General features: G+C 41.2%; 1 protein-coding gene across 1 annotated transcript in view; it reads left to right on the top strand.

Annotated features, from left to right (window-relative positions):
- Positions 1 to 19,550, top strand: part of ptgfrnb (prostaglandin F2 receptor inhibitor b) — a 98,910-nt gene that overhangs the window by 61,439 nt on the left and 17,921 nt on the right. Inside the window, exon 11 of the mRNA XM_051941666.1 lies at positions 2,692 to 2,799. Coding sequence (XP_051797626.1) covers positions 2,692 to 2,799 — 108 coding nt within the window. The remainder of the gene's footprint in view (positions 1 to 2,691; positions 2,800 to 19,550) is intronic.

The following is a 19,550-nucleotide window of genomic DNA, read 5'->3' as shown; positions in this document are numbered from 1 at the left end:
ATAGGCTTCAGTGTCGATCACACACACAGATTGAGAGGAATACAGAGAAACAGCAGGTGGACCCCGGAGCTCACGAATGAAATATCATATCAAGCCGCTGGCAGAGGCGGGATTTATAGGCAAGCCATTCAGCAAGCTCATTGGCTACCAGGCCTGTCAATCTAACGTTTCCTCCGGCGTGATTTGCTGAGAAACAAGTCAATCAAGTGATGTAATCGATATCTGTCAGACTCGGCCATGGTTGGGTAAATCGCCGAAGTAGGCGGAAACGAGTCACCTGATTGGTTGAAGTCCGGTTTGAAGCGGTCGAGAAGCCTCCAGTATCCATTTTGAATCGCGAACAAAGAAAATAGGACCGTGTATGATAAAGTTATAATAGAAAGATGCAGTGAATATGAAACGCACAGCGCCACCACGCGCCGCGTGCACGCGCACGGAGCCGATCGTTTTCTGGATTTTTTACCTATTTCGAGACATGTTTTGGCCAAAGTATTATACTGGATTGTTTCCTCTGGATGGCTAAGCTTGGGTTCTGGCCGGTTTTTGTGGATTATCTTCTTTTATGACCAGAAACGAGCGTCCAAACTGCGTCGACAGGTGAGCTGTGCACGTTTACTTGACTTGTTGTTTGTTGGATAAATGTGTTTATATTACCCGCTGTGGTAATCACATCTGAAAGTGGTTTATACCGGCGGATTCATGAGAATCTCAGCTTTCTATGTGTGTATAGTGTTTGTATAATCGTGTTTGCAGTGTCCTTCTATTTTAAAAAAAGCGTATACCGATAAAAAAACGGCCCGCCCGCGGGCCGCCAGACTTTAACGGGTTAAAATTCGATGACCTTTGTGACTTTTTGCATCCCAACAAAAAAACCTCAACTGTAACTCATAGAATCTGTCTTTTTTTTAAATGAAGTCATAGCACAGCCTGTTGTCTCTGATTGCACCATTAATCAGATTTTAAACTTTCCAACAGTCCTTGAACTACTTGTCCGTCACCTGCCGCTCCATCAGAAAGCAAATCTGAGCATACAATAATGATTGGCATGTTTTTAAGACAATAAAAGGTCACCAAAACTACACATTTTATTATAATAGAACTGTAAAATCAACAGAAACTGTCAGATTTTTAATTTTTTGACACTCAAAGAACTTTGTGTTTCTAACTTTCGGTTTTGTTGGAAAACTTTGAAATCGTGATATTTCTTTAGAATCGTTTTATTCTGTATATCTTGTTTTAAAAAATTGCCAAAAATAAACAAATTCTCGAACTGGCTTCTCTATAAAAACAAAAAGGTTTTTCTATCAGCACAAATGAAGCCATAAGAAGCATAAGCTGCACCCAACAGCCACATGACAAAAATTCATCACTTTTCGGTTTTAACTGCAGGCAGTGTTTAATGATTTTTATGGAATTATAGCAACGTAACTCTTGACCGATACATTTTGCAGCTCCCTCTCCTTCTGGTCATGGTTCGTCTGTTTCCATAGAGGTCAAGGATTTTATATTGCAGAGAAAAATGAGCCCACGGTGAGGAAAAACTGTGACGAGAGCTAAATAAGCACACTGCTCAGAGGGTTCCAGTACTAGTTTTAGAGGTTTTAGTTTCATTCTGATTGTCACCTGTGGAGAGTATCAGCAACTTGTTACAAATTAAAAGAATGTTACCAGTGTGACATAAGTGGGTGTTCACCTGGACCACGCCTTGACAACAGACACAATAATCGATTGTGAACGCTCCACCAGCAGAGCCGGTTTGTGAGTTTCTCACTTCAGAATTCTGTAAATGCAGGAACTTTCCAGCATCGATCAGCCGTTGAGTGGTTGTTCCTGGGTTCCTCCTTTTCCCACAGTTTGGAGAGTAAAGTGATTTGGGTGAAATGTAATTTTAAGTTTAAGCGTATTGTCAATTTTTTGCTATGATAAATGGCGTTATTTCGAGTTTGTACAGACGACCTGCCTTTCAAATACAGAGGTTGTTGGGTTCTAGTAAAGCGTTCCGTTGGTTCATGAGAGTGAGCCAACATGTACAATTATAAAACTATGTCCGATGTTTCGTTACACCAAAAATCACAAATTTTTTTATTTTCTGGTTCGAGAAAGCAGTTGATTTTTTTTCTTTTTTTCTAAATAACATGTATAGAATGAGGCGATTTTGATGCCATGTCACAGTTTCGAACTTGGATTTGGTTCATTTCCCCAACGGAGTAGTTCAGGACCATCGGAAAGTTCGAAATCCTGACAACATCCGACAATGACACGTCTTTCAAACCTGCTGGTGGGTTTCAGGGTTCAGAGGGTTTTTAGATTCTAACGGAAAAATAGATAATGAAACCAAACCAGCTTCAGACCAACACTTTGTTGGGTGTCAGAACTTCTACCCGTGAGGTTGTCTTTAATCTTTAACTCTTTGATGCACAACATGAGTCAAAAGATACCCATATTTCATTGAATATGGATATATTTTGGGGTCATTAAACGAGTTGTGTTGGTTTTGCAGCAGTGGTTTCCAACTCGTTCAATGATGTCCAATTTTGTTTCCAGTCCTGCTGTTTCCTCTGAATGTTTTACCTCACATCTACACGCAGACTTTATCTGAAAGAGTCCTTTTGGTTTTGGTTGAGGTTCTCTGGTGTTTGTCGCCTTTATTTATTTTTTGAATGAAGCTCATTTGAGATGATGTCGTTGCAGGCCCGTCCTTCTCCATCGCCATCCAATCAGATGCCAGCAGCGTGTATCCGTGGGAAACGGCCAAGATGGAGTGTTCGCTGAGCGTCTCTGGATCTTCCCCAAAGACCGGTACATCACAAACACATCCATACACTCCATCACACACAGGTAGACCTCACATCCACCGTGAAGACAGTCTTCAGCACTTTCACCTGCATTATTTTGGTTTGTCGTTCGTTTGGGGCGAAAAAAAACCCAGAAGATGATCCAGAAAAGTTTTCAGCCCCTTGTTAGCTTGTTAGATGCTGTAGTTAGTCGGTTCGTCTGTCTGCAACGCTTAAGTCTGATGCCAGATACGATTGCTGCATCTTAAAAATTCGATGACCTCTGTGACTTTTTGCATCCCAATGAGAAAACTCTGAACGTAACTCGCACAGTATGCCTTTTTATAACATTAAGTCATGTCACTTCCTGTTGTCTGTACGAAATCGCTAAAATTGCACCATTTATCAGATTTTAAACTTTCCAATAGTCTTTGAACTACTCGTCCATCACCTGCTGCTCCATCAGAAAGCAAATCTGAGCATAAAAAATAAAGATTACCATAGTTGCACTGTTTCCAATCACAAAACTGTGAAATCAAGAGGAATTGTCAGAATTTTAATTTTCTAGCAGTTCAAGAACTTCGCGTTTCTGACTTTTGGTTTCGTTGGGAAACTCAAAATCCTGACATTTCTTTAGAATTGTTTTATTCTGTACATCTTGTTTAAAAATTTGCCAAAAACAAACAAATTCATGAATCTTCTGTTTCCGTCAAGGTTCAGGACTTTATATTGCAGAGAAAAATGAGCCCACAGTGATAGGAGCTACCAGAGTTAAACTTAGTAGTGCATTATTGTGGTTTGTTGCAAAAGAAGAAGAAAAGGCAAAGAGGCAGAAAAGCTTCAGCCCTTAATTAGCTTGTTAGAGGCTGTGGCTTGTTCACAATCATCAAAGCTTTCTAAACACTCCGACTCCTCAAAACCTTGTTCCGACCAGCGGCTAATTGAAGCAGCAGGAGGTTTTAGGGAGACGTAAAGTGTTTTCAGGTAGCAGATTCCTCAGTTCATCATGCCTCTGGGTGGTTTCTGGGCATTTTTTTTTTGTTTTTATTTTTATTTCCTGTCATGTTTTTCCTCACTGTGGTTCATTTTTCAAGTCCTGCAGCTCTGTGGAAACAGAACAACGATGAAGAAGGAGAGAGAGAATGTCACAAAGGGATAAAAGCAACATAAAATGATGCTAAAACACGAAATGGCACAAAAAACACCAAAATGACACGGAGAGGTGTTAAAATGACATAAAAATAGCAAAAAACATGCAAAAATGGAACAAAAACACGCAAAAATGACCAAAAAAAAGATGCAGAAGTGACAGGGACAAACTGACAGATGAAAATGAAGCTTACCAGATGCAAGAAATAAAGAAAAAGAGAAAGAAGATGCACCTGTATCTCAATGGGAATCACGAAGGAGGAGATAGAAATGTCAGACACGGGGACAAAAAAAATACAAAAAGATGCTAAAATAACACAAATATTGCACAAAAAAATGCCAATATGACCTGAAAATTACAAAGAAAAATGCAAAAATGACGGACAAATCTGCAAAAATGACACAAAGAGATGCAAAAATGACATGAAAATGACACAAAATTGCTCAATAGGATGGTAAAATAACACAAATTTGCACAAAAACACTAAAATGACATGAAAGTTCAAAACGATACACGACATTGCACCAAAAGATGCTAAAATAACACAAAAATGACACAAAAAGACTCAAAAATGACAACAGAAGATGCAGAAGTGACAAAAATGAAGCTAAAAAATGGGGGGGGGGGGGGGAGCTACAGTCCTGCAGCTCTGCTGAAACAGAAAAGCATTGAGGCGAGAGAATGAAGAAATGTCTTCTGTAAAAGTAGATTTTTTTATTTATTTATTCCACAAAAATAAAAATAAAAAAAGATGTACCGTAATTCAGTATAAAAACTGTTTTATGATGCAGTAGAAGTGGCCGTCTAGAACCACTGGACAGTTGAAAATGTGACCAAGTTTTTCCAGTTTCTGGCTCTGAGAAACAGGATTTTCTGCATTTCTTAGTCGCTGGTGAGTTTTAGGAGGTCAGCAGTCTGGAAAAGAGACAACTGGTGGTAAGATCAATGGTACCGTGAATCAAATCAGCAGTTCTGTCATCAGAAGAAGCCTGATGCATTCTGGGAGTTAGATTAGAACTTTTGGGCTGTGAGGAGCGAACAGAACATCTGAGTGTTGAGGCTGGATCGATGGCGCTGTGGGCTGGTGCTGCCGCTGGTGGCAGGAGGAGCGTTTCACTGATGGAGGGAAGAATGGATTTAATTAAAGAGCAGCTCCAGGACGGCCACTGCAGCAGGATAATGATGCCGAACGCACCTCAAAATCCACAACGGCGTCCTCGAGAGGCGCCGGCTGAAGGTTTTTGCCCTCGCCGTCCCGTGACTGAAGCGTCCTTGAAGAACTGTGGATGAACCTCAGAAGAGCAGCGCTGCAGAGAAATGTTCAAATATTAAACTCCATGCCTTTTGAAACCCTGATCATCTTCTACTCGCTCGGCTGTTCACGCTAGCAGAAAAACTTCCCATTTCTGCGTTTGTAGACGTCTTTTCCACGTGAATCTTTCGTTTTGCAGATTAGAGCGTGCAGAAACGCCCATAAACAGACTGAATCGGTGTGTTTTGTTCTTGAGCTGCCGACCTGTCAGTGGCGCTGCTAATGGGAGTGATGTGGCTTCTGCATTTCAAATGGTTTCACACATGAAACGCACCGTCTTGCTGTTCAACACACACACTTTCACTTTCCTTTGTTAGGGCTTGAAATGCGGGTTTGTTTTCGCAGATGACAACACGTCGGTTTTATGTTTCCCTTCAGCTCAGATTTGAGGTCAGCGTTACCAGATGGTGGGTTCTTTTAATCGGAGACAAGAAGCTGCAGGTTTGAGCGGTTTCATATCAGAATGTGGTTTAATGTTGCAGCCAGTGGTGCACGCTTTGCTTCAGGTAATCTTCAAACCTCTGACATTTTTGAAATGTCAGGGACGGACAAAGTAAACACTAAGCTGTGGTAGCTGAAAGTCTTTGTAAGCAGCAGAACTTTCTCAGTTTTGGACCTTTGGGACGTGTCCGTCTTCATCATGACTCCTTGTGGAAAAGAACTGTTAAAGGAAGTGAAAAGTCTGACTGAGAGGCTTCACAAAGATGGAACAGGATCCATGAAGATCAAAGAACATCTTTGAAAACAGTGTTAGCAGTAATCAGGAGCCGTAGTACCGCTAATCATGGCTGCAGTGATCGGTCTCCTTTCATGAGTCCACAAACCAAGCAGTTCAAACTACATATCAATTGATATTTACTTCTCAAAATGATTCTTCCATGCTCTTTAAACGCTGATTGAAGCTATGAACCGCTACAGAAGTCTTTGTCATGGTGCCTCTTCGCACATGCTGTCCGAATTTAGCACAAATCTTTAACATTTCCACACCGAAAGTATTTTAATCTTCCAGCTTGAGGTGAAGCAACATTTGTGGTTCAGCGTACATCATCACCACACGTCTATAAAATATGAATCCATAAAGTAAATGGTATCTTTGGGGCTCAGATTAGTGCAGTGGAGTAAAAAGCATTGTGTTTTTTTTTCCCTGAAATGTTGTAAAAATAGATGTTGTGATAAAAATTTCAGTGCTGTATGCGAGAACACGCCTCATTCGTAGTAGTGCAAACTCCCCGTAGAACAGAAATGTAGGATGGCTCCATCTGTGGTGTAATTTATCACTTCTTCTCTCGTCATTTATCCATCCCTTCCCCCGTCGCCCTAAACATCCATCCGTCCTGCCTCCTCTTCCTCGTCCTTAACTTAAACGCATCACGTGACATCATGCAGAACTCGCCACCTCCCTCTGCCCATCTGTCACCGCTTCCTCCTCCTCCTCATCGTCCCTTCTTTCCGTCCAACATGTGTTTTCTATAGAAGCGAGCTGATGAAGCCCACCTCTTTGGAAATTATGGTGCATTATCGCAAACATGAGCAGAGAGGAACACCAAGTCCTCTTTAGTCTGTATTCAAACGCGTTCCTCTGCACCTGTGGTCCTCGCAGCGTGTGCTCATGTATGTGTGTATGATCATGCATGAACACAGACGTTCCCTCACAGCAGTGCAGCACCGCAGGGTTTGGTTTCCAAGGAGGAGAGGCATGAATAAACCATACTACAGAAGTCACTACATCACTGTGCAATGTAACTTCAGTGTCAAACGACTCAAGGAGAAGTTAGCTTCCGTTGTTTGCTTGAAGCTGAACGGTAGCGGATCTCCTGTAATGAACAATCAACAACGATATCTACTCCTACATGCGTCATTTGAAAGGCTGTATTTAAAGTTTGGGCGTCAAAGTAGAAACGACCTGTAAACAGTTGAGCTTTCTCAGTTTTGGATCTATGGGCTTCATCATGGCTCCACATGGGAAAGAAATGGACTGAAAAATCTGACCGGGAGACTTCACGAAAAGATTCCAGGAAGATGAATGAAAAGTCTGTGAAAGCATAGATTATTAAGAGGTCATGGCTGCAGTCGACCTCCTGAAATGACTCCACGGACAGTGAACTACTTTCACAATCTAGCTGTGGGGATTAGAAGTAGTGCAAGAGGACACTTTGCTAAATAACACAAAATGAAGTTCACTCAATGCTGAAACTGCATTCTTTGATCAGATGAGGTCCAGATAAGCTCAGATGGAGTCCAACGTTAATCAGGACGACCACAGTGAATGCATAGTCCTGACAGTGAAGAACGAAGATGGGAGTGATGATGACATGGAGCTGTATGAGCGGCAAAGGTGTTGGAGAGGAAAAGAACCACAAAAAGACACAAATCTACCACACAGAACGACCACAGAAAGATGCAAATTGACCAACAAGCAGTGAAAAACCAACACAAAAAGACACACAACTCCAAGAAGAGACGCAAAATGACCTCGGAGACGAAAAATGAACAGAGGAAGACGTAAAACGACCACAAAGACGACATCATGTTTGGTGTGAACCTGACCAGAACTACCACAGTGGACGTATAGTCCTGACAGTGAAGCATGGAGGTGGTAGTATGATGAGATGGAGCTGTAAGAGCGGAAAAGGTGTTGTGGAGATGATATTTATTGATGAATATTTGTGGATTAACCAAAATACTGGCAGAAGAGGAATCATCATCCAGCCTGATAACGATCCAAAGACAAAACAAGAGTTTCTGGTGAAGAACAAAAAGTGAAACAGTCAACAATGATGCCTGACTTGAATCCAGCTGAGCTTTGCTGCATTACCCCTTAAAAAGTCAGGACCGAGTATACTCGTTCCCGCTTACTCGTACACACAGCCGAAACCGAACATTCAAGTCGATATAAACACTGGCCCCAAATGTTCTTGTTTCAAACGATAAAGCCGTATGAGCCGTTATAACGAAGCCGCAATTACGAAGCTCTTATCGGGGCCGCGTACCGCCGAAATTCAATATGACGAACGTCTACGACAATGCGACCTCGCAAGACTTGATCGATATTTTTATGGATTAGGTGGTTTTAGTATATGTACTTATCCAGAAACACGGCTGTACATGCAAATACATATAAAATAACATGGCCTTGTAAGGGTTAACTGTTACTGATTTCACCAACAGGTAATGCAGTAATTGAGGTGATTGACACTGATTTACATCTTGCATTGATTCAAACCAGCCTGTGCCTGGAGTCCTTTAGGATTCACTGTGTTCTGCACAGAGCTTGGGCTGCTTGTCTGGTGCTCGTTTTCACAGCTCCTCACCTGGAAGCATCAGGTGACAGCCACCTCATGGCGCTAAAGCTCAATTAGCCAGCTAGCTGCAGCTATTAAAAGCTGCCAGGGCCTGTTGTCATTTCAGCTGACAAAAGTGTTCGCTGGCTTTTTTTTTTTTCTTTTTGCTTCCGATTGCACACTTTAACAGCGAGTGTCTGTGCAAAGAGAGCGGCACAAGTATGAAGAAGAGGAAATGCCTTCAGTGCTGCTGGAGGAGGAAAAGTGAGCGTTCAGCCTCCTGGTGTGAGTCCTGTAAACTCAGACCAACCTGCCGCTGCATCTGCTGGTTCTGAGCGCTGGTTTCCACGTCACGCTAGAACAGATTAGAGTCTGTGAACCTCCTGTGGAGACGACGGGCATCAGGACAACGAGCTCCGAGCAGAACATCTGCTTCCACTCTGTGTGTGAATGAAGGTATTCTGAGCGACGCTTTAACACGAGGCCTGGAAATCTCTCATTCAACACCTGCTTTCTTTCTTTTTTTTTTAACCATAAAACAGCTGGACTCTGCAGGTTTAAGCACATGTTAGGCGTTATGGATATTTACAGCTGTGCATTAACCCCAAAACCTGGAGAATGGCACCATTTATCAGAGCCACTAACTGTAAAATCAAAGAGAATCAGTGGATTTTCAACTCTCTGAGGGGCCTTGAACTAATCACATGTGGGGAAACTGAATGTTTCATCAAAATCCCTTTATCCTGCATGTTTGATTTAAAAATGGGCCAAAAATATGTCATTTGCTCAAACCAGATTCTGTAAAAAACAAAAAATTCTGCACTCCTCGCTGCAGCTAAGAAGCAAAGAGCGACTCTGCTGCGACCAACGGACACAGGACAAAAATTCTGGGACTTTTTAGCTGAACTGCAGAGACAAAAGCAAACCAATTCCAAATGTAAGTAAGGAGTGAAAATCTAAAGTATGTCGTGTCGGCTTTGTTTTTTTTTTTCCACAAAGGAAGATGCTGGACAACTTTTGGTTCTTGATAATGAGTAAAAATGTGATGGAAAAAATCCAGAAAAAAAGGTTCAAACCTTTTAAAAATCTGAAACAAAAATGAAAGTCAGCATATGCAGCAGCTTTGCGCCCACAAGTTTTACTAATACTGAAAAAAAAACACATGGACTCGACATACTAACGGGTATTCTACTGTGATTTCTAGTTAGTTTTTATATTTGTCTCCTCTCTGCTCTGTGTAAACACTGCCTGCAGTTCAGCTGAAAAGTCCCTGAACTTTTGGCTTCACCGTTGCTTTAAAAAAAAACAGTATTTTTAGTTTTTTACAAATCCTAAATGGTTGCTCTACATTCTGTCAATATTTTACCTCCATAATGATGCAGTTCAGCTGAAACTTCCTTGAATTTTAATCATTTCACTGTTGGTCACCGTTGAGTCACTGATGGCTTCACGGTTGCATCAAGGAGAGCAGAATTTTTTATTTTTTACACAATCTGGTAAAAGCAAACTATTTAATTTTGGCGAATTATTAATTGAGAATCGAGAAAAGCGATATTTCAAGCTTAGATTTGGTGAATTTTCTGGCTAGAACAGCCAATTACACATAAGTTCAAACCCAAGTTGAAAGTTTTTCTGCACAAATTCCTCATTTGTTTGATAAAAAATCCAAAAAGCCAAGAATCAACATGTAAAACATCGTGTGCCAATACTGGGATATCAATGGTGACTGTGCGTTCTGTCACTATTTTGAAACATCCCTGAATTTTAATTATTGCACCGTTGGTCTCAGCTGAGTCACTTATGGCTTCACGATTGCATCAAAGAGAGCAGAATTTTTCGTATTTTACAGACTCTGGTTAAAGTGATTTGTTTTATTTTGGTGAATTTCTAAATGAGACCTGTCAAATGAAGAGGAAACGCTAAAACATGAGGATTTTAAGCGCGTTTGGTTCAAACTGGAGTCTTTGCCGACTGATATTCCTGGTGAAATAACTCGTGACGCAGCGGTTAAAAAGTCCAGTTCGCCGACCGGTATCGAGTGACGTGTGTCAACAGAGGTGTGGTGTTTGAGTTGGCTCCGATTCAGCCAAACCTTCACTCGCTCTAATGTCCTCACATGCGTTTTTGTTGGGCGTGACGCTGATTACGCACAGAAAAGAAGGAAAAAAAAAAGCAGCACCTTTGTCCTAATGTGCTGCTGCTCCAATTATTTCACTGTGGGGTAGTTAGCGGTTAGTTACCTCTGTTCTGAATCAACAGGACGAGGAGGAAGAGGTTGAGCAACAGTGGATGTGTGTGATGAGTGTGTGTGTGTGTGTGTGTGTGCAGCACATTCCTCAGAGATGGCCTGAGATGACTCTCCTGTTGCAGCTTGTTTTCACACTGAAACACTCATTATTCCTCACTGCTTCGTCAGGTAGTGATGGTGCTCTCTGTTCTGGTGACTCAGCCCTCCATTAGTGCAGCTCACCGGTAAATACCGTCTGTTTAACGCCGTCATGCCCTTTATGATCATTTCAAGTTCGATTGTGTTGCTTCAGTGCAGAACAGAAGAACTCTGCACATCACGGCCGAGACATCGAAGATATTTAACGTCTCGGTGATTGTAGTGTTTTCCCACGATGAGCGCTTTGATTCCTGACATGTTGGGACAAAATGTGAACCTTCTGACTCGCTGGTTTTAGCTCCTGGCTCATTTTCACTCACTGTGGTTCATTTTTCAATCTAGAATTCTGCAGCTCTAGGGAAACAGAACAACATGAAGGAGGAGAGAGAACTCTGAGATGATTTCTGTGCAGTTAGAAAGAGACAAAAACGGCACAAAAACATGCTAAAATAACACAAAAACTGCACAAAAACACACCACAAATGACAGAGATGTGTTAAAATGGCATAAAAATGACAAGAATTATGCAAAAGTGACACAAAGATATGCAGAAATGACATTAAAACGACAAAAACACACAATTTTAATGCTAAAATGATGCAAAAATATGCAAAAATGACATTAAAACGACGCACAATTTTACTAAAACAATGCTAAAATGACACAAAAAAAAGATGCAACAGTGTCAGGGACAAAAATGAAGCTAAGAAGATGGAAAACAAAATAATAAAAACACACATAATCAGCTCTATGCACCTTCACAGCTGCCTGTGTGGAAACAGAACAACCATAAAGGAGGAGATGGAAGATGTCAGAAATGTCTTCTGTGCAGAATGCACAGTTAGAATGACACAGAAAGACAAAAAAAAAGCACGAAAGGATGCTAGAATAGCACAAAATTTGCACAAAAAAGCCCAAATGACTAGGCTGGCTACCACCAGCCTGAATCTCAAGTGAGATACAGGCTGGGTACCTGCTATTCATTTTCTTGTAGGGGTGGAGCAGTTTAAAATTTTCCACAGCCGTTGATTGGGCGCTGCATATGTCAGTCAGTCTGGGGCAGTTGAAGCTCACAGCCAATCGTGTCACTGCTAGCCGCTGACGTAAATGCAGAGCGACGGCAGCACCACGAAAAAGAATCATTGCTGTGTTTGCTCATGTGTTTGCTTCTTTCGCCATGTCGCCGGACGATTCTTGCCGTTTATGTAAAGTAAACATGAGGGAAAGTGGACCCCGTGTTTATGCACACTCCACAGATATGTTTGTGTCAAAAACAACGCCGACCATATCAGATAGGTTAGCGATGATGGACCTGATAGTCACCCCGGAGCCGGAGCAGTCAAACAGATGCTGCCAGCGCTGCACCTCCACACTCGGTCGGCTTGAAAAAGACTTTCCTTTATTCAGGCAATGGGAAGAGAACGTCCGGTTAAGCAGCGTATCGAAAAGACAACGTGAACCCACCCCGTCCAAGACACCGAGGACTTTGAAAAAGACCTGCCCAAACCCACCGAGTCCACTAGCTTGTTCCTTCGGAAACACGACAACAAAGGTAACGCTTCTTCTCAAACAACCCATCATGCATTGCGCGTAGTCGCTTAGTGTGCGTCATCGTCTAACTGTCCCTCCCCGTCCTGTGATTGGATCCCTGACTCAGGGACAAATTCAACCCCAGGTCGCCAGACTGCCTAGTAAACGAAATGACAATGAGTGCACAGGCAGTCTGGGTATTCCCAGACTACCAAATGACATGAAAATTACAAAAATATGCAAAATTGACACAAAAAGATGCATAAATGACACAAAATTGCACAAAAAACATTAAAATTTCACAAAAATTCAAGAAAACATGCGGAAGTAGCAAAAATGATACAGAAAAATGCACAAAATTGCTCAAAAACACCAAAATGGCATGAAAGCTCCAAGAAATATGGAAAAATGAGACAAAAAGATGCAAAAATGACACAAAAAGGTGTAAAAATGGCATGAAAATGACACAAAATTGCACAAAAAGCATTAGAATTTCATGAAAGTTCCAAAAATATGCAAAAGTGAAAAAAAAGTGCAACAATTACATGAAAATGGCATAAAAATGAACAAAATTGCACAAAAAACACCAAAATGACCTGAAGGCTCAAAGAATATAGAGAAATGACACAAAAATATGCAAAACCTACATGAAAATTATGCAAAATTGGCCAAAAAAAACACCAAAATATCATGAAAGTTCTCAAAAAATACGCAAAAGTGACACAAAAAGATACAAAAATATATAAAAATGGCACGAAAATCTGCAAACATGTCATGAAAGTTCCACATAAATGCACAAAAACCACCAAAATGACATGAAAATTACTGAAAAATATGCAAAAATGACTTGGAAAATAGTAGATTAGCTTAATGCGTGGTGTGTTTGCTGTTCTTCTGTGATGACCCTATAAACCTTGGGTAGCGCTGGAATAAACGGCGTCTCTGCGGCCCTCGTGGCGTTCGTCTGTCAGACGTTCTTAAAATCGGTGACATCACCATTAGAGATGTTTTTCTCTATGTTTTGAAGCCGCTGAAAACTGTGACACTTCCACAACATAGCGCCGCCTTTCTTTCTTCTTTTTTCCGGAGTTCTTTTGTTAAAACAGCGGCGCAGCGCTCGGTTCCTCCTGGGAGAAAACAAAGCTTTGTTCCTCCCTGGATCACAAACACGCTAACGCTAGCTCCTGTTAGCCTCCAAACAAGACGTCAGCCACACAGCAGAGCCGCTAATCAATACGTTTACCAATCATCCGCCAGGATTCTGTCTTCATTTAGAGCCAAATGTTGTTAAAACACTTCAAACCTCAGTAATCCAAGCAGCCTGTTTTAAAATAGCTTCTCCTAGCTGCTGAAAGTAGCAAAAGAAAGACTCTCTGGATTAGAAGATGTGCTCACTGATACTGTAGAGAAACACCCACGCGCCGAAATGTCTTTTTTCCAAGAAATGGAGTCGTTTTGGTGAGAATTCCTGCTTATTTGTGGAATCTCAGCTCAGTTTGTTGGACAGAAATCTCTTTGCTTTCTCTGATTTTCTTGAAACTTTCATCTGGAAATGCGGCCGTCGTTTTTAATCGTCGTGTTTTTGTCAAGCTGAGATGATTCCTTTAGTTCCCATTCTTCTGTCTTCAGCTGCATTAGTGGAAGATTCTCAGGTGGAAGCTGATTAGTAGACATCTGACGCTCAAGCAGTTTCTGGGTCTTTTCATTTCATTCCATTTGATTCTTCTTCTGTAGCTGAAGTCAGTTCCTCTTTTATTACCAGACTCCTCAGCATGGAGGTTAGCACATTTTTAGCGACGTTCCACCGTCCTTCAGATGTGCCGTTCCACCTCCATGCCTCACTATGAGTTCACTAGGACTACCACAGTGAACCCGTCTCTCCAGAAATGTGCTAACCTCCATGCTGAGGAGTCTCGTATTGAATAAAAGGTGAACTGACTTCAGCTGCTTTTGTTTTTAATCTAATAAATCTAAACTGCTACTCAAATAAGAGCTCAACTACTAGTAATGTGATTATTCTAAGGTGATAAAATCTGTGATAATCTGACCTCTCAGTGATTTTTACACTGTAAATCCTTAATCCTTAAGCTCATTTTGCTCATTATACGTCTTCTAGCGGGTAAAAAAAAAACGCCACATTTCCAACATTTTCACAAGTCGGTAAGAATTATCTGTGAAAACACCACTTTGACTCCCATCATCTTTGGTATGTTCTCTGCTGCATGTGCTGCAAAATAAAACCGTAAAGAATGGAGACGGAACATCAAAGGTTTAACAACATATGAGCTGACTTATTTATATGTTAATAATAGAATTCTGTCCCTTAAAGGTGTTTTTATATTTTAGTTAAAGAACTTTAACTCTTTCTAGACATTTTTACTCACCGTGGGCTCATTTTTCAGACTTACAGAGCCGTAAATCACTAAAAAAGAAGAACCAAAAGTTGATTTTCTTTAATATAAAAGAATAATTCTACGACATCAACATGCAATTTTTTTAAAGGTGTAACCATTGGTAGAAAAAATGTCGACTTTTTATTCTAAATTTATTTCTTTTCAGCCAAAAAGTCACCATTTTTATCCTATGACTGCTCTGAATTTTCCATTTTTTCCATTTCCTCATTAAAACAAACTGCTTCTTTTCGGCTGTGTGGAATAAAAAGATTGTGACAGAAGATGACGTTTGGTGAAGCTGGTTTAAGGACCGTCTGAGAGTTGAGAATCCAACGACTCTTTGATTTTACGGTTTCCGGCTCTGATCGGTGCTGTGGTTTTGCTGCTATTTAACCTGCTGCTGCTCTTGAATTCCCTTCTTCTTTTTTTCTTTTAGCATTGTAGGTTCACCTGAAACGGTTAAAGGAGCGATCTAGTCCTTCCGCTCTCACCACTTCATCATCCTCAACAGCTCTTCTTGTCCTTTCTCTCACCACTTTGTTTGAATTCCTTCTCTCTTTGGGAAACTTCTCGATGCCACTCTCCCTCCATTTACTGCCTCCTCTATTCACCCTCTCCCACTTTAACAATCTGTTTGCTTCCCTCCACTCTTGCCCACTTTCACTCCCACCCCCTCTCGCCTCTCTCCAGCTCCACGTCTATTCTTCCTCCACGTCGTTCTGTCTCCGCGGCCGGCTAACGGAGCGTGAGATTGGCTAATTAACGGCTGCCTGTCGGCCCCTGCAAAGACAGCTGGGTTATTTGGTGGGAATGGAGGAGGGAGGAGAGGCGAGGAGCCAGGAGAGGAGAGGGGCCTTCATCGTTAGATCTATCTCATTGCTTTATTCCCAGATTTGAGCACTCACCTCTTCCTGCGTGCATTTAAAAACCAAACGCCTCGTCTTTCTGCTCAAAACGTCTAAATGTTGCGTACGTTACTTCCTTTGCAACACGAAACCAAGCGTTGAGTTTGAAGGGAGTCTGTCTGTGCAAAAATGACACCATTTATATTTATCGGAGCCAGAAAACGTAGCAGTGGCAGATGTTTAACTTTCCTACAGCCCTTGAACTGCTCGTTTGTAAGCAGAAAACTTCCTCAATCATTTAATTTAAAAAAAAAATGCCAAAAAATAAATCGGTTGCTCTGCTGAAATTCTGTAAAAACCCAAAAATTCCTCATTTTTTTACCACAGTTGTGAAATCATTCAAGGCATAGCTGGGATTAATGGTCAGGTGGTGAAAATTCTGAGAACATTTTCGATTGAACTGCAGGCAGTGTTTATACAACGAAGCCGTAAAAAGGCCAAGAAAATAACTTTTAAAAAAAGATGAATAAGTATAGTGTATATATAGTCTATAGAAACAAACAGGAACAAAAAATATCCAGAAACTACCTGGAGTTCATGGAGTAAAAACAGAAATCAGCAAATACTCTGTGACAGAACTTTTGAACGGGAAACTGATTTCATCAAAATGGCTTTATTCTACACATCCTATTATTTAAGGGTTGGCAAAAAATAAATAATTTCAACTATTGAAATAAAAAAATAAAAAAATTCCTCATTTCTTGCTGCAGTTGCGAAATCCTTCAAGACGTAGATGGGATCAACAGTCAGATGGCAAAAAATCTGAGTTTTCAATTGAATTACAGGCAGTGTTTACACTAAGCAGAGAGGAGACGGATATAAAACCAAATCAAGGAACAAAAATTACCCAGAAACTACCAGAAGTTCATGAGATTAAAACAACAAAACAGGGAAAAAAAGCTGACAAAAATCAGCAAAACTCTGACGAAACACTCAAATAGGAAACTGATTTAATCAAAATCACTTTAATTTGATCAAATCAAATTTTGCAAAAAACAAAAAATTCTGTGTTATTCAGTTCAAATGTGAAGCTCTTAATGAATCAGATGTGATCAACGGTCAGGTTGCAAATATTCTGACACTTTTGGGCATTTGAATTCTTGACAAAATTTTCCAAATCTGTAGCTCCGACTGGAACTTTTGATTTCACTCCCAAATGCTCACCTCTGAGCATTTCCACCTTTAAACTCCAGACTTTCAGAATATTACACAAACCTAAAGAACCAATCCTGTCCTTTTTAAAAAGTAGCTCTTGTGCAGATCAGGTTTACAGTGTTTGAGCAGATTTGTAGGCGAGCTGGAGTGCTGGTGCTGCAGGGAGAGGGTGGGCCAAGTCTGGAAAATGGAAAAAACTTCAAATCATGAACCTTTACTACACAGAGGGGAGCATTTAGTGGTGAAATCAAAGGTTCCAGCTGGAGCTACCAGTTTGTAGAGCAGCTTTAAAGTTGTTTTTTCAGTGATGGTGCTGAAAAAGGTTTGGATAAAAATGCAGATTTGGAATATTAAGAAATTAAATACCCAACATTCACTTCCACATTTGAGCTACAGTGAGATAAACGGTTCCGATCTCTTTGTCGGTGGTTTATTCCATTTCAGAGTCCTAAAGGCATCTTTAGACTTGAGAAAACATTCGGTTTCGTCGCTTCTTCATTTGTTGTCAGAAAAATCACTTCTAATATTCAGTGGCCTCTGGATGACTGCAAAAAATAAAAAAGGAATCAAACGCACGTCTTCCTTTCAGGTGTTCGGCTGAAGCGAAGGAAGCGTCTCGGCTGGAAACATCAAACGCCGGATATTTTTACTGTAGTGGGAAAGTGGAGCAAAATGGTTGCCGGGCGGACTTGAAGGGAAAGATGGAAGGAATGTTTGGAAGTAGGAGAGTGTGAAACGGATGGAAAATTAAAACGCTGTAAAACCGAAGGTCGTTTTCACTCCGTTTGGTCGTCCAGTTAAACAGCAGGCCGGTTTCACTGTCTTTGATTTCAGCAGAAATATGCAAAGATGAAGCAGCAGAACCTTCAGCAGGATTAAAATAAAATGCTTTTTAGACTCACTATTTCAGGGCTGTAAATATTTGCTTCCATTCATTTTCATTTGCTTCCATTCATTTCCTATTCGTGTTCATGCTTGCAGATAAAATTTAGCACCTGAGTGGTGACAAAAAAAACACCTTATTCACAGATTCCACACCACGTAAAGTTTCCCTGTTTGTGTTAAGTAGTCTATCAGGGTTGTTGTTTTTACTCACCACCATATAAAGTCCTGCTATACAGTCCAGTCCCTCCAGGATTTCACGGGCGTTTTTCGTGATTGTTGCTGCTGAAAACGCCTGAATTCGCGGCAGCTTTTCTAAAAAATTGCGATAAAAGTTGCGATGTTTTAAGCTTATTTGTTGTGATGAAATTGTGGGAGACGGTGACAACCAATCATCGGCAAGCCGCTGAGGTAGCTTGTTGCCATGGTTACCATGCCGCTATCAGACGCCGTGCCGCTATGAATCCTTAACAAATCCGTGGATCCAAACTTTAAGCCGTATCACTGCCGAAGTCTAGTCATTTGGTCCTTGATTGGTGGAACTCACAGGAGGCGGGCCAAAATTGCGGGAAAGTTGCAGTGATTGGACAAAATTGCAAGGCCGCGCAAAATTGGTGGAGATTGGTTGATTTCGCGTGAATGAAGGTTAGCAAGACGGAGTATCTGTGTGTGAATGAGAGGGACCCAAGTGGAAGAGTGAGGTTACAGGGAGAAGAGATCAAGAAGGTGGAGGATTTGAAGTACTTAGGGTCAACAGTCCAGAGCAATGGAGAGTGTGGAAAAGAGGTGAAGAAGCGTGTACAGGCAGGCTGGAACGGCTGGAGAAAAGTGTCAGCTGTGATGTGTGATAGAAGAGTTTCAGCTAAAATGAAAGGAAAGGTTTACAAAACTGTGGTGAGACCAGCCATGTTGTTTGGTCTGGAGACAGTGTCCCTGAGGAAAAGACAGGAGGCAGAGCTGGAGGTAGCAGAACTGAAGATGCTGAGGTTCTCTTTGGGAGTGACCAGGATGGATAGGATCAGGAATGAGTCCATCAGAGGGACAGCACATGTTAGAGGCTTTGGAGATAAAGTCAGAGAGGCCAGACTGAGATGGTTCAGACATGTCCAGAGGAGAGAGTGAATATATTGGTAGAAGGATGCAGAGTTTCCCACTGCCAGGCAGGAGGCCTAGAGGAAGACCAAAGAGGAGGTTTATGGATGTGGTTAAAGAGGACATGAAGGTGGTTGGTGTGAGAGAAGAGGATGCAGAAGACAGGATGGAGGCAATTGATTCACTGTGGCGACCCCTGAAGGGAAAAGCTGAAAGGAAAAGAAGTTTTCAGTCCCTTTCTCATGTTGCCGTTTTCAGTTTTTTGGAGGTTTCCATTTTGGTCCATTGTTCTGTCGCGTTTTCTCTCACTGTTTACTTTCATTTATACTGGCCGTTTTCAGTTGCTGTTTGAAAAAAACTGAAAGCAGTCGCTTTTTATGTCATTGTTTCAGTCATTTGCAGACCTAGAAGGCCGATGTTTTCGTTTGGATCCATTTGGCGTTTTCACTCACGGTTTACTTTCAGGTATACTTGCCATTTTATGTCACTGTTTTCAGCTGTTTGTGGTCACTGTTTGCTTTTATTTTCAGTTTTTCTGTCTCTCTTTTCAGTCATCCTCGTTACCTTTTGCCTCTGTTAGCCCCTGTTTTCAGCCTTTTTGATGTTGCTGTTTTCAATCATTTGGGACTTAGAAGGTTGGCGTTTTCATTTGGATCCATCAGGTGTTTTCATTCACTGTTTACTTTCATT

The sequence above is a fragment of the Acanthochromis polyacanthus genome, chromosome 22 (assembly GCF_021347895.1).
Source record: "Acanthochromis polyacanthus isolate Apoly-LR-REF ecotype Palm Island chromosome 22, KAUST_Apoly_ChrSc, whole genome shotgun sequence".
Taxonomy (NCBI): Eukaryota; Metazoa; Chordata; class Actinopteri; family Pomacentridae; genus Acanthochromis; species Acanthochromis polyacanthus.
Note: the sequence above shows the minus strand (reverse complement) of the source record. Positions and strands in the feature narration are given on the sequence as shown.